Source organism: Recurvomyces mirabilis (assembly GCF_035927965.1).
Source record: "Recurvomyces mirabilis strain CCFEE 5264 chromosome Unknown scaffold_4, whole genome shotgun sequence".
In the NCBI taxonomy this organism is placed as follows: Eukaryota; Fungi; Ascomycota; class Dothideomycetes; order Mycosphaerellales; family Teratosphaeriaceae; genus Recurvomyces; species Recurvomyces mirabilis.
Window position 1 is genome coordinate 850,776 of NW_027041938.1, and position 20,137 is coordinate 870,912.

Consider the following 20,137-nt stretch of genomic DNA (forward strand, 5'->3'; position numbering starts at 1 on the left):
ATCTCATCTCATCTGCTCTGCCACTGTCGCCACCACTGTAGTACTGTAGTACTGTAGTATCCTTTCTCTGATTGTCATACTGCATAGGATGAGTACAAGTTCACTACGCAGCCTCTCGTCGCGGGCAGGAGGCGGCCTACCACGAAACCTCGCCGCTCGTCCCACCACCACAGCCACATATGGCCGCACAGCTGCCTACCGACGGATAGCATCAGACTTCAGACAATACAGTGAAGCATCATTACAATCACGACAACATGCTGCGCCTACGATATTACCTCCTTTTGCGTTGCGATCACATTTCTTACCCACATCATTACCAGCGGCTGGAGCCTCACTAAGACACATATCTTTCAAGGAGCTGAGGGCGGCCAGAGCGAAGGAGAGGGCTCAGGAGACTGCCTCGGTGCCACAGCAACCACAGGAACCCGCGCAAGCCAAGTCAGAACCAGCAGCAGCATCAAAACAGGCGGCTTCCGAGCCACCGAAGCAGGAGACATCCACCTCCAGTGAGGCCGAGGCAGCTTTTGCGAGTGCGAGAGGAGAAGCCGAGCGACAGTGGGCAAAGGAAGAAGCCCGGCAACGAAAGGAACAAGAAAAGGAGGAGCAAGAGGAGAAGACCGAGGGTGAGGCAGGCGAGGAAGGAAAAGACGGCGAGCAGGCCAAGCAAAAGAAGGAGAAGAAAGAAGCCCCTCCACCCCACGGCAGCAAAACACCCTGGCAAGTCTTCACCGAGACCCTCCAAGCCGAATTCAAAGCCAGTAAAGAATGGGAGGAGAGCACCAAGCAACTAAGCGGCAGCATCACCGACTTCACCCAAAACCCCAACGTCAAGCGAGCAGCAAGCGCCTACAGCAAAGCAGCCGAAGTAGCCAGCTCCACAACCGGCAAAGCATTCCTAGGAACAGCGGGCGCGATCGGACGAGGAGCAGCCTGGACCTGGCAAACCCCCGTAGTCAAAGGCCTCCGCACGGGCGCCGCAGCCGTCGGGTCCGGCGTGGAAAAAGCCACCCGCCCCGTCCGCGAGACCGAGGCTTATAAAAGCGTCAAAGACACCATCGACGACGGCGCCTCCCAACGCTACGGCGGCTGGACGGAAAAAGAAGAACGGAAGCGTCGGCGGGAGGAGCTTGACAAGAAACTCGGCCGGTCCGCCGAACCGCAAGAAATCTTCGAAGAGGACCTCAACGCCGGCACGAACGTGACTCTACACAAAGATGCCCAATGGAAAGAATCCTGGAAGTCCTTCCGCGACAATTCACCCCTCATGCAACGCTTCTTCGGCATGGGGAATACCTACCGCGAGAGCGAGAACCCGCTCATTTCCACCGCACGGGGTGTGACGGACAGGATCGCGGGCTTTTTCGCGGAAAACGAGACGGCGATGGTGATTAAGAAGTTCCGGGAGATGGACCCGAGTTTTCAATTGGAGGCTTTCTTGACCGAGATGCGGACGTACATTCTACCCGAGGTGTTGGAGGCGTATGTGAAGGGGGACGTGGAGACCCTCAAGCTCTGGTTGAGCGCGGCGCAATATCAAGTCTACGCCGCCCTAATGGCCCAATACACAACCGCCGGCCTGCAATCCGACGGCCAGATTGTGGATATCCGCAACGTGGACATTCTATCCGCGCGGATATTGGAACCAGGGGAGATCCCGGTGTTTGTGCTCATGGCCCGCACCCAGGAGGTGCATGTTTATCGGAAGAAGAAATCGGGGGAGCTGGCGGCGGGGATGGAGGATAAGGTTCAGCAGGTCACGTATGCGATTGGGGTTACCCGGATCCCCGAGGATGTGCATAATCCCGAGACCAGGGGGTGGAAGTTGATTGAGTTGCAGAAGAGTGGGAGGGATTATATCTGATGCCTTCCATCACGGTACACCTTTGCTCATACTTCTTGCGGACCGAGGCAGTGCGTGCGTGCGTCATGGAAGGGTGGGCCAGTGGTGCACGTCGGCTGCTCGCACGGCGCGGTGGCCTTCGCGCGTTCTCCCCAGGTGCTACAGACAGCTTTGGGAAGAAGACTCGCCTACCTCCGATCTTCTGGACTAAATCTGCCGAGTCGCGGTTTCAAGGCGACCATCACGAGATTCGCATGGCGTCTCGGCTCTCTTCGCGGCGAGCTTTTTGGCATTCTCCGCGGCGTATGACGGGCGGCGTGGAGACGGCGGTTCGGCCGACGGGACCACTGAATACAATATGTGCTCTGCTCACGCCCTGAGCGGTGCTCATAAACCAATTGAAACTCTACTCCGACACGAGGCGAAGAAAGCTGTACGATAGAAGCATCAAAAGTAATCATTCGAAAGCTTTGTGGTCAGCTAGTCTGAAATGTATATTTATCTCTATCCCACACCTTTTCTGTCCCATCGGTCGCACTTGTTCCCTCGCGCCAGAGTCTCTGGACACGATAGCTTCCATCACGCTCGCAAGGTGACGCTGACGAACTAGTGGAGTATGATCCTCGCGCTATCGTAAACACAACATTGCCCATTCCTTCACTATCTGTCATCTCGAAACGAAGGCCCTTTCATCAAGCAAACCCAATCACACCCCCCACGCACGCCGTCCCAGCCGCCACAGCCTGCCACCTCACACTCCCGAGATCGCAGATCCCGAATTCCTCCCTCCCATTACATATCAATACCCCGTCATCCTTACACGCAGCATCGCCCTTTGCACTGATAGTCCCATTTACGCACTGCGTTCCGTTGGCCACGGGTTGGAAGATCACGGTGCCGAAATTGTAGAGACCGTATTGGGTTGGGCCGTTGCAGAGGAGGAGTGTGCTGGTTGTGTTTGTTGGGCAGCTTCCTGCGGCCGGAGAAGGGGACGGGGAGATGGGTGGGGTCGTGGCATTGGTGTTGTTGCTGTTGTTGTAAGGTAGCGGAGCGGAGGTGGTGATGTTGGGGTATTGACGGTTGCTTATGCGGAGAGGGAGGGGCGAGGAGGTGGCGAGGGTGAGGAGAAGGGTGGTTAGGAGGTAGATTTTTGATTTCATGGTAATGGAAAGATTTTTTGCTCAACGGCAGAACTTGTTGAAGAGGAGTGTAGAAAGGGCTGCGGCTTGGTACGGAAGTGTGATGGGAGATCAGAAATTGAGGATTGCAGATATACATACCTTGCGTAGCAGAACGGGTGGGACGTTGGTGGCTCCAGTGGCGACACGGTGTGTGCTACACTTATGTTTGAGACTCGAACATACGCCTTCGATGGAGAAAGCTATGGCTGGTGGCATTTACGAAAACCACATTGTTGTCAGCTCTTTCAAGGTGGCTTCGAGGCATATCGACTGTTCGGGATGATGGCGGAGAGGTCGAGCCGGTGTAGGCTGAGCCATGATAGCACACAAGAACGCCATAGTCGTACAGCTAGATCGTGACAGCTTGTCTGCCGCGTAAGCAACCATCTCATAGTACCACCTGGGCGGCCCTTTGTCTAAGAGTTGACGGTTGCACTGACTCAAAAAGGTGAAGTCGGGTTGTAAAATGCTTTTGCCTCAGGCATTCAACTTTTCCGGCCCGAGTCTTGCCATCTCATCCGTGTCTACCACAATTCTAGTCTTTGCATCAGATATATCTTAGACATGTCTACGTTTGGTGGGCCCGGCGGCCGACAGATCGTCTCCAAACCTAGCCCGCCAGAACGAGGCTCCTTCCCTCTGGACCACGATGCCGAATGTCAACCGATCATGAAGCAGTACCTCCGCTGCATCCGAAGCTTTCGTGGAGTCAACGACGACGAGTGCAGGCATCTAAGCAAGTCGTACTTGCAATGTCGAATGGACAGGTATGTAGCGACCTGTCAAAACCGAGACCTGATGGTGTCTCTAACCATCATGCATAGAAATCTCATGGCGCCGGACTCGATGAAGAATCTCGGCTTCCAGGACTTGTCCAAATCCGCGGCGACCACGGCCGAGAAGCCCGCGACATCGACGGACGAACCGAAGGCGTCGACCAAGAAGTGAAGTATTCTGCCGCTCTTCAGCTCGTCTCGACACGCCTTCAATTTAGATGCTGTACAACCGCCACTCACGGAGCCAGATCCGCCAAGTCCAGGAAAAACCTCAGCCACAAGCATCCGATCCAAAGCGGACACTCGGTCTCCATGACCGACGCCACACCACAACACTCTATCAACGCCGTGCCGTGCCATTCTATACTCTGCGCCCAGCCTCCTAACCTCCAAGTCCAGGCCATCGCTTCCAGGTAACACAAAAGGCCTCGAATTTCCCCACCCCAGCTAAATCCGCCGAAACCCGCAAATTGCTTGCGCAAAACCACGAAGAATCCGGAGTCGTGGTCCGCCCTGCCATAAAGCGGCCGTGTAGTCTTATAAAGCTATAAGCTAAAGCATGCAGGGAGACGAAGCAGTCTAGCAGAACTGCAGGATATCTCGCGTTTCGTGCAAGTTGCCTCGACTGTGCGGAAGCCGAATGCACTTAGCCGAGATTGAAAAGGGGGGATACTTTTCGAGGGTTATATTGCATGGACGTTCTAGATAGCCCAGCTTTTAACGAAGTACTGTATGACAGTTTGAGTACTTCTCCGTTCTGCTGCTTTCAGCATCTTGCAGGAGACTCAAGTGGTAAAGTATGTAGCCCACAAGCTCCGAAGCCGAGATTCGTCGTGAATATTCTGCATTTACTCGAATGGGACATGACGACGCAAACGAGACTGTGCTTGATGATCAAGTACGGAAGAATATTCTGATGTTCTAGCACACAAACACAAACTCTCTCAAAATGCAAGTCTTGGGACCCGAGTATCATAGAATCCACATGGCTCAAAAATCATCACGCTCGCTCCCCTCCCAAGCTCATCCGATCTACTCCATCGTGACCCTCGTAGCCCAAGAATACGTGCCTCCGTCGCATCATCATGTGTGCCCGCTCGCAGTAGTGGTAGTAGAAACGCCAGTCTGTAAACACCCAAGCCCCAAATGGTGATAATGTATGCATGCAACCCATCTCGCTTGACCGCGGAAACAAAAGCCGGAAGGCCGGTAACGCCAAGAACGCACGCAGGTGGTATCGTGGTGTTGTAAAAAGTGCATCGCAGGTATAGCCGACCGTGGGTGTCCCTCAATGCCGCGAAGATAGGTGTTGTGTGAAGTGGAGATGGTTTGTTTGCCGAAGCAAGGGGTATCAATGGTGGTGAAAATGTTCATCTATTCGTATGGTGGTGCTGGGGTACTGATTGACTCAAGCTTCATGCCGAGATTTGATCGGTAAGGGTCAATAATGATGGATGTTCGTTCGTTTACGGGAGTGGAGCCGTCTATTGATCCATGATCCACTCGTCCTCTTCCTTGAATTCGCCACCAGTCCAGAACTGCTGTTGCTGCTGCTGCTGCTGTTGCTGCTGAGACATCTGTCCGCTGCTCATTCCACTGCCGCCAGATTGAAACCCAGGACTAAGTGATTGTGTGTGGTTGCCGAAGCCGTTACCAGTAGCTTGGTCATCGCCGTTGACTGTATCACCAGCAACGTTCGTGAAGCCTGGCACACGTAGACCGGATCCAGATTCGCGAGAATACTCGGTGAAGCCACCCATCGAAGCATGCTTGTTGAGAATCTCGCAGATCTCACTGTGCATGCGCTTCTCGTCGTCGTCTTGTTCGAATGGCCAGGCAACATTCATCTTCGTGAGTAGCTCCTTGAGCTCCTGCTCCTGCCTAAGCTTGTTGTGCGTGTACCACATCAGATCGCGAGCCCAAGCTACGGATCCATTGAGGATGTCGCCCTTGTTGGGGCCCTTCTCCTTGTCGTCGAGTGGCAGGCCTTGCGTAATATTGCCGCTGGTGGCACGGCGGCCAGCACTGCTTGACAGAAGTGACGTGGCATTCGGTGGAGACATTCCAGCGTTCGTGATGGATGGTGACAAGGGCGCGTTGGTCTGCAAATGCTTGCGCACCTTCTCGTCCTCGAGTCTGTGCTGTGGAACTAGCATGCCGAGATCGTGGATGCGCTCATTGATGTTGTCGCGGCGTCTGCGTTCGACCGCATTGTGTGACTCCCGGCGTCTGCGACGCTTGGCCTCCTGAGTCTGGAATTGACCGCCGCCTTCCATCTTGGCTGGCAAGGACGATGCGACTTTGTGATGATGACCACTAGTCTTCAGCACTTCGGAGATTTGGGCGTGCACTGGCTGGCCGTTGGCTGGCGAAGGAAAAGGTGAAGACTCGTTCCAGCTGTGGCCGCTAGGAGTACTGTCCCAGCCGTTCCCACCAAGGGATGCCTGTTGTCGACGATGAATTTGTTGCATGCCTGGGTGTTGAAGGTCTTCCATTTGTAGATGTGGTGTCGCTGGTGACCTTGAGGTGTTGACATTGATCTTGTGATTTCGATAGCCAGCGGTTTGCTGCGGCATGCTGTGACCGCCAGCAAACTGACCTTGTTGGCCATTCATGGGTCGGAACTGGTTGAAGTTGAAGTCGTGTGTGAACGGTGACTGGATAGGTGCGCCATCAGGAGTGTGTGAGAACATGCCAGTGCTTTGCTGGTGCGCTTGTTGCTGCTGCATCTGCTGCTGCATGAAATTCTGCATGCCTTGCTGCATGTCGAAGCCGTTTTGGTGGTCGAGGTTCAGGTCGGCTAGTTCATCGTCTGCGATTCCAGAGTTTCCCATGTTGAAACTATTGCCGCCGGTGAGGTTTGCTGGGTTCACGTTCATCGCTCCGTTCTGCATGTTGTAGTTCTGGTGTTGTGGATATTGCATGTATTGGTTGGGATCGAACCCCATGTCATGAGGCTCGGACTTGATGTAGGGCTCATTCATGTTGCCAAAGTCGATTGGTGAGTCGTGTTGGTCGTGTCCGTGACTACCGAAAGGTGGAAATGTGGTCAAGTTCTCTCTCGCTGGACCAACACACGTTAGCATCGGCGCTCGGGGTAGGCGACGCTGAATGCGTGACAGGTAGGTGAGTGCATCCATCTCTCGAGTCAGAGTTGTCGCAACTGAAGTACGAGGAAAGTGAACAAGAAGTCGAGGTGCGGATGGCTACTCACAAGCTGTATTCATGCCCTCCGTGTCCCTCCACTTCTGTGTGACCAATTCCTTGCAAGCGTGTGGTGTCGTGAAATATTTGCTGTCAATCCCACTTCAGCCGTATTCAGGCGACGTGATCAGCGCGAAGTCTCTCCGCCTCGGATATCGAAGGTAGTGGGCGAGCAATATGGGAGAATTGGGCCTGGTTCAAGCAAGATTATTAGCTCTGGTTCAGGACTGGCGGACCCCGTGGCTTGCCGAGACAAGCGTTTGGCGCCGGCGACGGAGACGGCGGCGATGGGCTGGCTGGCGACGAGGCTCCATGGATCGCACTATTGTCAATGTCGCATACCGCAGAGCATGCGCTGGTGTGAGCAGTATAATTGTAATAAATTGGTCGTCCCCTCGGTACGTCCTGCCTAATATCGGGCTGCTGTGTGCTTCGTGCTTCGTGCTCCATGCTTCATTTCGTGCCGTGGGGGATGTGCTGGGGTGCATTAATCGGCTTACCTAAATGCTCCTGCTCGCAATGGTGGCAACGATACTCTGCTGCGCTACACACCAGCCCGCGTAGAGGCGGCTCAATGTGTTTGTGTAACTATTGGGCGACTGCGATGAAGCAGCTCGTGGGGTCCTGTCAACTGTGGCGGTCTGTCCTGGTTCGTGCTCTTAGCGCAGTGTCGTGCAGCGAGCTACTGATGTGGAGGCTGATTCGCTGGACAGAGAGTTACTGTAGTGGTCCTGTACGATCAAGATATTAGTACGTCGATCACAAAGCTGTCAATATATGAATGGACGTGTCTCGGCCGAGGCTGTCAGGCAGTGATGACAGCGACAGCGATAGTGGAAGAGTGATGAGGTGTCCGCCACGACTTACATTCACGGCTGTCAAGTAGGCTTCCGGGAAGGTCGGCGAGCGATGCGGCTATGCTGATGTAGGGTTTCTGCGGATTAATGCAAAGCTGACACGCCCTCTGGTGCGACGTGAATCAATGCTGACAGGCGGTGGTCGAGGGGATGGGGGGTTACCTGCAGGAGTTTCGTGGAAGGATATCCCTATCTATATAAACTCGGCACATGCTAATAACCTGTCACCCACGACGAGGAAGCGGATGCCCATCCGTCTCAGATCTGGAGGCAGCGAATGATATGATGACTCATTGCAAAGCAGAACTCAGGCCGAGCAGTCTTTGATCCAGCCTGCTGGTCCTTGCCTGGGTTGCAAGTATCCGTTGGAGGGTGTGCCATCCTCAGCAGCCCACCAGCACACTGACTCTCAAACGCCACTACTGAGACATGGAGCAAAGCTCTCAGCATTTCACCGGGGAGCTCTAGTCCTGCTCGAGCACCTTACTCAAAGCATCCTGGACATACATGTGCTTGTACGTACTCGCCATAGCTACCAATCAGGTCATTGCAGCACTTTGCGCAGATAATTGGCAGGCCACACACTTGTTTGTAGTCGGTGGTAAGTTTGCTCCGTCGCCGCCGAGGGCGAGGGCTTGTGTGAGACGACGTGTCATTGGACGTAATCATCCGCCACAAAGAGAGCGACGGCCTGTGACGCCTGTCATGGTAGTAAGATCGGACATCCACTTCGTGGCGCATAACTGTATCTGAATCTCTCTTTGGCCCCATGCACAAGCTCCAACGGCCTCGGCCCATCCCGCTGAACTGCTGCTGCGTGAGTTGAAGCTCGTAGTCGATCCACGCTGTTACACATAGTAAGCACATGCAAAAGGATCCATTGTTACTGTCGTTGTTGGCGCAGAATCACGACGCCCTCCGTCCCTTATCCAGCTGCCTGGTGTTGACAGGAGGCAGCCACTACAGGATTCAGCAACCAATCAGGTTAGGAAGGAAGCTCGACCGCAGCTGTCACTCAGGCAGCACCATTTCTTGGGACGCTATCAAAGGACTGCCTGCATCGACACCAACGACCCGAGCTCTACCGCAGCTCGCCACTTCTATCATACTAGCGCCACATCCCAACGAACCCTCAAAGACATGGCGTCGACATCATTCAGAGATAGCATGAACAACTTGGGCTGGTCGAGACGAGAACAGCCAGCGAGTACGAACAAGCAGAACCCCATATTGGGCAGGCTGAAGTTGCTCAATCCGTTTGGCGACGAGGGCTTTGTACGATTACCTACCACTGAAGGGGAGGGCCCAGGTGCGCCTTTGCCGGCACGAACGCGACGCGAAGAAGAGGAGGGCTTTTTTGCATGTAAGTTGGGATACCGCTCATCTATCCTTTTGGGCCTGGCCCGCACATCTGAAGCTGCACGGCACATGTGATACTTGAGTATACGAAGAAGTTGGAGAGGTATGCGGCTGGTAGAGCCTCACTAGCTCCGCCCGATGCGCGGCCAGGCAAGATGCAGGCTACGAGTGCAGCGGTGCTACTGCGAGTCATACGTGATAGCAGCAAAGTTCCTGCGTTCGCATAGCTACAGCGCTGTACTCCATGCACATGCTGCCAGGATCAAATCCATCACGCTGCCCTTCGGATTGATATCCGAGACACTACTGACTAGCTGCCTACAGTATCGCGATGGGATAGGCTGCTCGTCTTCGGCGGCCTCAATCTGGCCGCAATCGCCTTGTTCGTCGTCTGCTTCACTCTACTACCCATACTGAGTATACGACCACGGAAATTCGCAATATTGTACGTATACCTGCTGCGCCACCCCACCTATTGTTCTTTCCCCTCATGATCGACAAGCCCGAGGGACGCGGAGAGGGTGTGCAACCTGATCCGGTTTCTCCTCTTGTTCGAGCAGGATTACGAACAATGCAAGACATCATCACAGGCAAGACAACGGCTATTGGGTGCGCAGCCACGCGGCCATGTATGGGAGATGCATAGTCGATCAGTTCGCCACCGGACGCTTATGCGCATGCAGTGGGAGTGGGAGTGCCCGGTGACCATAGACTCGTCTGGGGTCCTGCAGCCTCCCGACGCATCTCTTTTGCGCCCGTGCTCCAGGCTCTGGCGTGGACTTCACGAACTGTTGATATTGACTCGTCGCTTTCGATTGTCGTCTTGTCAGCGAAGGTGAACATGACTTGAGATATGGCGCTAACAACTGGTCAGATGGACAATGGCTTCAGTATTATTCTTGAGCTCCTGGGCGGTGCTGATGGGTCCGATGGTGTACGGTAAGCACGTCCTCCCATACCTGCACACCCTCCCAAGCCTACGCTATTCTTGCGCGCATCGATCAGTCATGGCGCGCAGATCCGGGGCGTGGCTTGCATATCCTCGCGCAACCGATCGCCTGCTGACGTCGGACATTCGAACAATAGCGCGGCATCTCGTCTCGGCAGAAAGACTGCCCTTCACCGCGACATATTTTGGCAGTATTGCGTTGACGCTCTACTTTGCCCTCGGAGTAAGTGCGTCAATTCCTGCTTCATCTTTGCATCAAAATGCCCTGCAGCCGCCTTCGTATCGTGGCGATCGACCAGTCGGCGTGCAAGATCTTAGCTCGAGCTGTGGAGCTGTCACAAGCTCTCCCATGATGGACCCTTTAATCGGACAATGCCGCCGCTGCCGCCTACCGAATGCTAATGTTAGTCTATTACAGCTTCACAGTACGATCCTCACATTGTTCTCGTCGATCGTGCAAAGCGTGGCGCTGGTGTGGTATCTGGTGTCTTACTTCCCGATGGGCTCGACAGGTCTCCGATTCGCAGCCAATTTTGGTGGCAATCGTATCGCTGCTTGGATGAATGGATGAGGTTTGTTCATATGCTACAAGTCTGCCATGATACTGTACACAGTATGTTCAATATACCTACCCATATACATGGTTGCTCACGCGGCTTCATATCGTACAAAGTGCTGAGTGTGGACTCGCCTTTCGCGAGCCAAGATCCAGGAACGGACTTGCTATTCGACACCTCCCGCGTCGTAACAAATCGAAGCTGTATTCCCATAAGATCTCTTCTGCACGTAGGGTCACATTCCCGACAAGAAACCGAAGACCGTCACTATCATGCTTCATACACCCAGCCTTGATCTTCGGCACTTCGCCATCCCAGAATGCCTGATCGAAGAACTTTTCAATCGTCTGCTTGGACATCACATACTCCTCCGGCACCTCCGGTGCTTTACCTCGCATGGGCATATGATCGGCACTTACCATACTGTACACGTCTGTCACCTTCTGCCAAACAGCTGTCTGTATCTGCAAAAAGTCTAACACCGACGCTACGGGATCATGATTAGCTCTCATATGCAAGTAATTGAGCTTACCACCCAAGACGAAGGATTCGAATGCGAAACCAGCTTCGCAATAGACATCGTCTTCAAAGAGCATCTCCGCGCCTGGTCCGAAACGGGTGTGACCTACAGCATGAGCGATCTCGTGGACCAGCGTCGAGGCAAGAACCATATATCGACCAAGTGCAGCGTGGTATGGTTGATCCCTTCCTGGAGACAAGATCGTATCCAACAGCTTCTGCTTGTTGAGCATGATATGGCTATTGCACCCCCTTCCAGCTTGTCGTACCCGACGAACAGGCTGACAAACACCATACCTCTGCCCCAACACAGTATCAAGGAAGGAGAACTTCACCGTTCTACTGACCATCGCGGAGATGTACATTTCAGTCGTCTGACTCGAGAGCCAGCCTACCTTTGGCATGTCATCGTAAGTCTGGTAGATCTTGTGGACGACGTTGCGTGGTCTACCGCGCAGGTCTGTGATGGGTGTCTGGGGGCCGAAAAGGTAGGTATGATACCATAGTGTTGCGCGTGGGCTTGAGATGATGTTGCTGGCTAGTAGCAATGCTGGCGAGATACGCTGGTAATTTGCATCGGAGAGGCCGGTGAAGTTTGAGCGTGCGAAGATGGGATGGAGGGTTGCTGTGCCTGTTGTTTGGAGCAGGTTAGCCAAGGCTGGGTTTGCTGTCAGCGTATTGTCCGTCGTAGTCTTGCTTACCTCGTTCTCAGCATGCTCGCTAGCGGGCATATCATTGTTGCTGGTGCTGGTACTAGTTGTAGGAATGCTTATTAACATGTTACTGGTTGATCTAGTGATGGGCGACGTAATCATGGGTATTTCAAGGACTGTGATGTCGACGGCACTGATACACAACGAAATGCTGCAGCGGACCAGGTGGTTGTGATCTTCTTCTACTTTATCCAATTGTGTTGGCATGAATGGAACGGTATCAATTCCATTGTAGCCTGCATTGTTGCAAGACAAAGCATCAAAGAATCATCGATTCTCAAATCCACTGTTCGGGATGTTGCGCCTTGCTCGGTTCCTGACAGCCACGGTAAGTTCACGAGACCGTACTGATCAGCCCGATGGCCGATAGAGTGAGCCGAGCCTCGCTACACATCGCCCTGATACTGTATAACAGACTCGTCCAACCATTCTAGCCAATCAGACTTCCATTCCACACGCCCTCCATCGCCATACCGATTCTCTTCGGCCACGGGATCCCCTTCAGACGCGCCCACTTCCATCGCTGCTCACGCTACGAGTCATCGATCTCAGCAACGACGCCTTGCCCCTGTGGCCCAATCTCCCATAGTCCCAGACCCTTACCATCCTTCCTAGGCTTCTGTGGACGACCAGTAGCTTTCATCACAAGCATCATCTTACTCGATTGCGCGAACAGCTGCACAAGCTCACGCATTCGCCCAGCTTGAGTGAAGATCGCTGCCAGGTCATTGGAGTCCTTCGACGCGATGATAACGGACAGGTCCATGATTTGGATGTATGCGTCCCGTGAGATCAAGGGGCCAGAAGTGTAGAGCGCGGTTATGTAGGCCATGATGATCTCTGGAAGATAAGCATCACGGATGCGATCGAGATATTTCTTCTCGTCGTCGTCCACGGGTTGAAGAAGGATGCCAGATAATATCGGCATCATCGATTCGTCCATGGTAGCTTTGGCTTTCTTCAATTCTTGTTGCTTTTGCGAGTTAGGCTTGCCTTGCGCACTATATGGTCGTTCCTCGCCGACCCAGCTGGCCAGAGTCTCAATGGCATGCACAAGCTGCTCGAGCTCGTAGTACGTCTGTGACTGCTGTTGCAAGATCTGCCATCTCAGCGCTTCATCTTGATCCTCAGGCATCAGACTCTTGTCCATGATGTTCACGGAGCGACCAATCTCGCCATAGGACTTCTGCTTAGAGATATCCTCGTATGGGAACCTCTCAACGATCTTGACAGCGCATGGAAGTTGGCCAGTCACTGTGGTCGAATATTAGCATGATATTGCATGAATATGAGACGTGAAAGACTTACTCAAGCAGGTACGAAGAGCTTCGGCCAGAGCCTCAAAAGTCGCCTTCCAAAGCCCCGGCACAACCTGAAACCACTGCAAAGTATCGAGCACGGCCTTGTCATCATTGCTTAGTGATGTGTCCATCGCCAAAAAGCCACTGATGATTTGCTGGCCAGGGTAAAGCTTCGTGACTTCACAGTCCTCGATGATCCGAAGCAAGTTCTTGGGAGTCTTTTGAGCATTGAGCTTTGTGATCATCGTCCACCGCAGAAGCTCACCAAGTACAAGAGACTGATCCATATCGAATTGGACCATCAACCCCAACATCGTCTGCTGCTCTCTTACGCCATTGATATCCTGCAAGACACGGGCTAGTGCCACGACCGCGTTCCCGTCTTCGATCCGTGAAGCATAGACCGCGGCGAAGTCGCGTTTCCGTGCGTAGCGTAAAGCTTGGATGTGGGCAATGACCACGTTCTGCTCCGTCAGGATTGTCTCCGGCGGCTGACTGTCATCGTCAATCGCAGTCAGAACGAGATACATGTGTGCCACGATACGCAGAGCTCGTTGGTCCGCCGCAATGCTGGAGGCTGCTTTCGTGTCCTCCTCTGGTCGTAGTTGGTCGTCATGATGGATAATCGCTTGTTCATGACCGCCATGCAGCTTATCAAGTTCTGACAAAGCCTGACCCACATACGCAGCCATGGACTCTGTATCGTTTGCTAGAAGAAAGCCTTCAATCACTTTCAGAGGCTGTGCAGCGTCGGCGGCCGTCTCCTGACTTCTGCGCAGCTGTTGCACGAAGTCCGTAATGATGCGCTGTGCGACGTTCTCATCATCTAGCACATCTTCGGCCACGGGCCGCTGAGCAAGAGAAGCCACCCTTCCAGGAAAGTTATGCCGGACGTAGAGCTCGAATTGGCGCACCAGTGTGCAGCTGTAGTGAGCGAAGAGGCGATCGTCAGTGGTGTGGCAGACCTTCTGCACGGCATTGACGTTACCGCCCAGTAGACCGTAGACAGCGGCTTCGTAGTCGTTCGAACACCCAGATTGTGAGGTCAGATAGCACATCTTGCGCCATGCGGCATTGGATAGAGCGTCCGTGGCATCAGTCGCTGGGCACAGTACTGCGGCCCGCCAGCCCTCGGCATGCTCCTCACACCAGCTCAAAACATCTTGCCATGACTTGCCACGCCGCAGCATTTCCCAGCAGGCGATCCACATCGCCTGTTCGAAATGCTTGTCCTCCTTCTCCAGTGCACGACCTTGACGAGTAGCAGCATCGGGATCCACGTTGGTGACAAGCAAGCCGGTCCCCGACGTAGACCTTATCTCCGGCAACCTGTCATTGGAAGAGCTGGCCCACCTGCCTTGTCTCTTCTCACCCTTGATCTTTTCCCGGGTATGCATCCAACCCTTCTTCCACAACCCTCTGCCAGTCCCTAGCCGCTCCTCTAGCGTCTGCATAATACCGTCAAGATCGCTTTCCTGATGATCAGCAGTCTGCTCGAACCACTGCTTGTAAATTGTATGCGCTTTGGCGACTGGATTTTCCAGTAGGAAACGCTCCCAAATCTCCTTTTCAGATGTATATCGATGTGGTGGCGGTAAAATGGCAAGCTCCTTGGCCATCCTCTCATTCCGAACATCGCTATCGTAGAAGTAGTCAATCACAATGTAGAACAGGCGCCAGATATCAGCCTCCTGCTGCCACAACCTCATCTCCTTGACCGCGTCCGCCTTCATGCCCTGCACCACACCACCACCGCCACTCCTACTGCCCTGACCAACCGCCCTAATACTTCCTGAAGCAGACAGTCGCGCTCTCTCACTCCATTCTCTCCTCAACTGCTCCATCCTCTCCTTCTGATGGCCCCTCTTCAAAGCATCCACAGCGTCCTTCGCAATATCCTCAAACCTCTGCACAACCTCCTTGGCAGCATCATACTTGTTCTGTCGCGTCGGTAGATCATTCAAGAACATATCGAATTGTATGGCGAAGCTCTCCACTTCCTTTCCCACACGATCTGCCATCTCGCGGAGTGGAGCAACAGCCTCCTCCACTTCAGGTGACGACGGCATATCTTCGTGATGATCGGCGTCAAATCCGTTCGTGTCTGCTTCTTCTACAGATTCGCGTACGTCGTCGTTGGTTGACGTGAAGTTCCAGCGAGAGTCTGATGTGTTTCGCGCGACAGGTGCACGTTGTCTGCGCGTCGCAGGGCGGCCGATGCCGCCTGTAGTTGATTGTCGAGTCCGTGGAGGCATCTTATCGATTTGCTGCAGTGAGGTGAATTCGCCAGGGAGTGTATACTCTTGCAGTAATATTCAATCAATGGCTGGAGCGCATTCCTAGACAGCACCGCGAAAGCTTGCGCTAGCGTGGTTCGCGATATGTGCGTAATCACGTGCAAGATATTTGAACTACTAATCACCAAACATACAAGGCAGAAAGCACTGACGTATCTGATGAGGAGATGTTGGATGTCGTGATTGGAGTACTGCTGCCACTTTTGCTTTTCTACATTCGCTATTTCCCATCCAACATTTTCGACGCCTAGGTCTTGGGTTACAATTGCGCCAATGCTCTGCCTCTAGTACACCTTCTTCTTCTCGTCGAAGCTCACCTGTCCCGGACCCATGTTGACGAGCAATAGAAGCCCGCCCACGATGGACAGAATCTGGAAGAAATCGTACTTTGCGAAGTCCTTGTGAGGGTGGTGTGGGTGCAGCTGCAGTGATCATCAGCACAGAAACTTCAATCAGTAGAAAGGCGCGAGAATTTACCGTCCAGAAGTTGTTGACCAAAATGTTAAACACACTCAAGATCATGACCAAGATAATCGCACTCCACTTTGCCTTGAATCCCACAGCAACCATCACACAAGCCACAGCTCCGATGACAATGACAATCACCCTTCCTACACTCCACTCGCCAGCAAACACAAAGCCCACAAACAAGAAGATCAAAAGCACACGTCCAGCCAACTGAAAATACATCTTACGATCCTTCTCATCCAATTGTGGCAAGCCTGCAGGAGCGAACTTCTTCCTCACCCAGCTGTCACTCAGCACCATCAAGAGACCACCCATGACGCTCAAATTGCGGAGGAAGAAGTTCAGGTCAAAGATGAGACCGTAGCCGAGCGCTTGCGTGACAACGACGCCGATGAGGCCCATGACGGCGTACTCGCTGTAGCGGCGAGCGATGATGAGGACGGAAGAAGCGGTCATGGCAATGACATTGATGATGAGGAAGAGGTGGGTGATGCCTCGTGGGACTGTAGGAAACATGTATATTAGCCTTTGCCTTCCCATACCCTTGGTATCCGACCTTTCGAGCTCAGAATTGTCAAGTACTCACTATGTCGATAATCATGCAAATAGACCAACTGATCATTCCACTGCGTAAGAATCCTCAACGCATCCTCCAAAAACGTCACCACGATCAAGAACCTCCCGATCATAGGCAGATACGGCTTGACCGGGTCCGAGATGGTATCCAGCCAGTCCTCGATCTTGCTCGTCTGCTGCCTGATAGCATCCAGAGGCGAAGGGTCATTGGTGGCGGAATTCATGCCTCCGCCGTGTTGGCTTGAGCCGGGACCAAAGGCGTTTTGGTTGCCGAGGTGGTAGCCCGCTGTTCCTCTTATTTGGGCCATTGTTGGTGGGAGATGTGTATACTAGATTTTTCTGTAGGGGGCGGTGGAGGTCGGTGGCGCTTTATTGTCTGTGCTGTGGGTGTTGGAAAGCGCTGGACAGCTTTGTTCCTCGCGTATGTAAGCTTTGTTCTCAGCTCCTCGATCCGATCTCTTGTTCGATGCTCTGGTTGGAACCTCTTGGCTGCCGGCAGCACTCAACAGGTAGAAGGAGTGTAAGTCACCGACTCCAGCACACACAGGATTGTGAGATGTGTGAAATGTACAAAGCAGGAGACAGAGAAGCTCCGAATGTGAAGGAGAGTGATGTTTGGGATTGTGGGGGGCTTGCGGTGAAGTGGGCTGCGGCTCTTTTTGGTGGGTTAGCCACTTGGCTTCTTTGAACCCTCCTTCAATTCACAAGGAGAGAGTAGACGAGCTAAGTCCGGTAAAGTGCGAGTATCGGATACAGTTCGACGGGTTTCAGAACAAAGAACACATATCCGAATGAGACTAACAGGCTATATGACGGGAAACGCCTCCACTAGCCATGTCAAGATTTGTCCTGGGCAGCGTGGTCTCATGCGGTGATTACACCGTGGCATGCTGCAGCATAAGTAAGAATAGCAAAGACATGACCGTTGGACGATGAATGAGCTGACGTGAACATTGCAAGTCAAATACGTGAGCTTACTACAAGATCCCCAACTGTCAATTTCTGTAATCGTCTGCTCGCCTGATCGGGTGTTCATAGTGCGCAACGGCAACCGCGCGCATATATCTAAGCTAAACAACCGATGAGGCCATGCTCGTCCCGACTTCTCCCATGTTACTGATCCATAACGGACTTGCCAGAATCGCTGAAGAAATACAACAACAGAAGAAAAAGCCTCGCCTCCCATTCATTCCCATAATGTCCCTGCCCTTTTGGTGCTGCCCCAGAACATTCTGCCTGCAACGCCGAGATAGATGCTTGACCTTCCTGCGCTCGCACGGAAAGAATTGCCGTATCGACTCCCATGCCCATGCCGTGCCTGATCGCAATTTCTGTTGTGCACAGGAAAATCTCAGATCATACCTTTATCAATCCTTTCTCGCTTCCAGATCATAGACAAGCCTATGTCGTTGCTCACGGATCCCAAGACGCAGACTCCTCGTTGTCACCCTCAAAGCTCAGAGCGGCAAAGCCACCTGCAGGCTTGCCGTTTGCAGCACTCTTCGGGACAGTCTTCTGCACTGGCTTGACCGCAGGAGCAGAACTCTCCACAGGCGTGCTCTCGCCACTAGCCTTCTTGCCCTTCTTCTTCTGGGGAAGCGCAACAGTAGTCCAGCCAGATTCGTCCTCGCTCTGCTTCATGGCGATAGCCATTTGCTGATCTTCCGACAGCTTGCCGCTTGGAAATTCACGCTCAGTCGGCTCGGCGTCAGTTGTGCTAGTGGCAGCTGTGCTGGCTTCCATTCCACCAGTGGAGCTTGCAGTTGACTCTGCGTCGAAAGTGTCGAGGAGAGGACCATTAGCATGCCCGTTACCGTTGACAGTCTCGCCATTCTGTTGAGCTGACTTAGACGGAGTCCACGCACTCGAGGTAGGTGCTTTGGAAGCACCCAGGCCATTCTTCGCAGGCTCACCACGAGCTTCACGAGCGGCACGGCGCTGCTTTTCCTCCAGCACCTTGCGGTCTTTCTCCTCAGCTTCACGCTCGACCCTTTGTTGCTCCTTCTTCTGCCTGTTCTGGCGTTGCTTCTTGGTCTCTACTTCCTCCTGCTTTTGCTGGCGGACTGCACGCTGCTTCTCGGGTTGGTTCGAGGCAGTCAGTCGTAGGGTGGACGGGCCCTTAGCGACCGGCTCGAGCATGTCGGACACATCACCTGCGTTGTTGGCAGGAGTATCGGACGGCAACGAATCATCGTCAGCATCAGCCTCGTCCTGTGAAGAGGTCGAGGACGTGACAGGTGTGTCTTGAGCACTGCCCTGCTTGACGGTGCGTTGGCGCTGTTCCTTTCCCTTCGGCGCAGACAGATTGGCACCCTTCCTAGCCTTGGCCATCTGCTCAGCAAACTGCCTGTTGCTCATTTCCTCCTTGTCATCGCGCTCTGGTGACTGTATTACCACTGCTGGTGTCTCCTGAACAGGAGCTGGTACCTTCTTGGGTGCCTTGCGCTTCTTTGACGCATCTTTGGCACCGCCATGCTTCGCAGGCTGTGTGTCGCGTTCGACTTTCTTGTTGCGAGTCTCCTGTTCGAGACGTTTGCCGGGAAGTCCAGCAATGCTGCCTCGCCGAGGAGCTTTGTGCTGCTGTGAGTAGTAGTAATAGGCAGCCAGTGCCCCGACGACGCCGGAGAAACCGATCCAGCTCTGGGCTGACTGCCAGGCGTCCATGCTGGGCTGTGGTGTGCTGTGGGTCGTGTGTATGGAGTTGTAGCTGTTGAGGTGTCGAGTAATCCGGATGTCGGCACGCTAGCTCGTGCAGCAGTAGTGATGGACGCGGTTCGTGGCGACGGTGATGTTGACTTAAGTTGTAGAGTATAGTTGCAAGATGTTGGTACTAGTACTGGAGTGACTGGCGTGCAGTACGACGCAGGCGTTGTTGAGCCGAGACGCCAATGCTCTGGGCAGTCGAGTGTATGGTGCCCGGGCCGTTGCAGTCGAAGCAAGGAGTGCAGCGATGGAGATGAGAGCGGAGCCGTGTCTTCGCGATATACTGTAGGCTGATGGGGGAATGTACAAACGAATGTGTTAAGAAGTGTGCGGTATGTGCGGGTAGAGAACAGCTTTCACGTGTTGCAGGACTTGGTGAGGACAGCAGGTCGCCGGCGTGAGTGGGTGCCGCGTGTGTGGAGAGTTCGCGGAGAGGTCGTCGATGGACAGGGGTCCTTGTGAACTAGCGACTTTATTGATGCCGTTCACTCCGGCTTGAAACAGGAGGTCAATTGTGCATCTTGTGGGCGGTATATTGTCGTGGTGAAAGCTTCAGTATTGATCACGAGAAATACGTCAAGGACTCTACGCAATGGTCATGGCATAATATTTGGTACGCGTGGAAAGCCGTTGCATGACCAATGCAAGTGACACCGCCACACAGAACGCCAGTCTTCCATATGCAAGCGATCGAACCTTCACTGGACCCCTCCCATCACTCAATAATCACGCACCTTCCGCGGTCAATATTTGCCTGCATGGTCTTGGGACGCGTGACATACAGCAAGTTCGAAGACGGAAGTACCTACTGACCTCATGTGATACGGCATATTA

The 20,137-nt window shown here is 53.6% G+C and overlaps 8 protein-coding genes across 8 annotated transcripts; 3 read left to right on the forward strand and 5 right to left on the reverse strand.

Moving 5' to 3' along the window:
• Positions 1 to 88: 88 nt before the first annotated feature.
• Positions 89 to 1,864, forward strand: TIM44 (protein translocase subunit; the record flags this gene model as incomplete). The annotated part of the gene is made up of 1 exon (XM_064834885.1): positions 89 to 1,864. One exon carries the CDS (start codon positions 89 to 91, stop codon positions 1,862 to 1,864), a length of 1,776 nt encoding a protein of 591 aa, XP_064697756.1.
• Positions 1,865 to 3,588: 1,724 nt separating this feature from the next.
• COX19 (Cytochrome c oxidase assembly protein cox19) lies at positions 3,589 to 3,972 on the forward strand (the record flags this gene model as incomplete). Its single annotated transcript, XM_064834886.1, has 2 exons — positions 3,589 to 3,791; positions 3,849 to 3,972. 2 exons carry the CDS (start codon positions 3,589 to 3,591, stop codon positions 3,970 to 3,972), a joined length of 327 nt encoding a protein of 108 aa, XP_064697757.1.
• Positions 3,973 to 5,284: 1,312 nt separating this feature from the next.
• On the reverse strand, positions 5,285 to 6,940 carry LTS14_002180 (uncharacterized protein; the record flags this gene model as incomplete). Its single annotated transcript, XM_064834887.1, has 2 exons — positions 5,285 to 6,827; positions 6,879 to 6,940. 2 exons carry the CDS (start codon positions 6,938 to 6,940, stop codon positions 5,285 to 5,287), a joined length of 1,605 nt encoding a protein of 534 aa, XP_064697758.1.
• Positions 6,941 to 10,094: 3,154 nt separating this feature from the next.
• On the forward strand, positions 10,095 to 10,740 carry SFT2 (protein transport protein sft2; the record flags this gene model as incomplete). Its single annotated transcript, XM_064834888.1, is given in 4 exon segments — positions 10,095 to 10,159; positions 10,239 to 10,392; positions 10,441 to 10,572; positions 10,588 to 10,740. 4 exon segments carry the CDS (start codon positions 10,095 to 10,097, stop codon positions 10,738 to 10,740), a joined length of 504 nt encoding a protein of 167 aa, XP_064697759.1.
• Positions 10,741 to 10,827: 87 nt separating this feature from the next.
• On the reverse strand, positions 10,828 to 11,976 carry LTS14_002182 (uncharacterized protein; the record flags this gene model as incomplete). Its single annotated transcript, XM_064834889.1, has 2 exons — positions 10,828 to 11,485; positions 11,543 to 11,976. 2 exons carry the CDS (start codon positions 11,974 to 11,976, stop codon positions 10,828 to 10,830), a joined length of 1,092 nt encoding a protein of 363 aa, XP_064697760.1.
• A 514-nt stretch (positions 11,977 to 12,490) lies between these two features.
• NUP84 (Nucleoporin nup84) lies at positions 12,491 to 15,514 on the reverse strand (the record flags this gene model as incomplete). Its single annotated transcript, XM_064834890.1, has 2 exons — positions 12,491 to 13,212; positions 13,267 to 15,514. The coding sequence occupies 2 exons, from the start codon at positions 15,512 to 15,514 to the stop codon at positions 12,491 to 12,493; spliced, it is 2,970 nt and encodes a 989-aa protein (XP_064697761.1).
• A 326-nt stretch (positions 15,515 to 15,840) lies between these two features.
• ERV29 (ER-derived vesicles protein erv29) lies at positions 15,841 to 16,908 on the reverse strand (the record flags this gene model as incomplete). The annotated part of the gene is made up of 3 exons (XM_064834891.1): positions 15,841 to 15,978; positions 16,034 to 16,527; positions 16,611 to 16,908. 3 exons carry the CDS (start codon positions 16,906 to 16,908, stop codon positions 15,841 to 15,843), a joined length of 930 nt encoding a protein of 309 aa, XP_064697762.1.
• A 1,105-nt stretch (positions 16,909 to 18,013) lies between these two features.
• LTS14_002185 (uncharacterized protein) lies at positions 18,014 to 19,264 on the reverse strand (the record flags this gene model as incomplete). Its single annotated transcript, XM_064834892.1, has 1 exon — positions 18,014 to 19,264. The coding sequence occupies one exon, from the start codon at positions 19,262 to 19,264 to the stop codon at positions 18,014 to 18,016; it is 1,251 nt and encodes a 416-aa protein (XP_064697763.1).
• Positions 19,265 to 20,137: the final 873 nt, after the last annotated feature.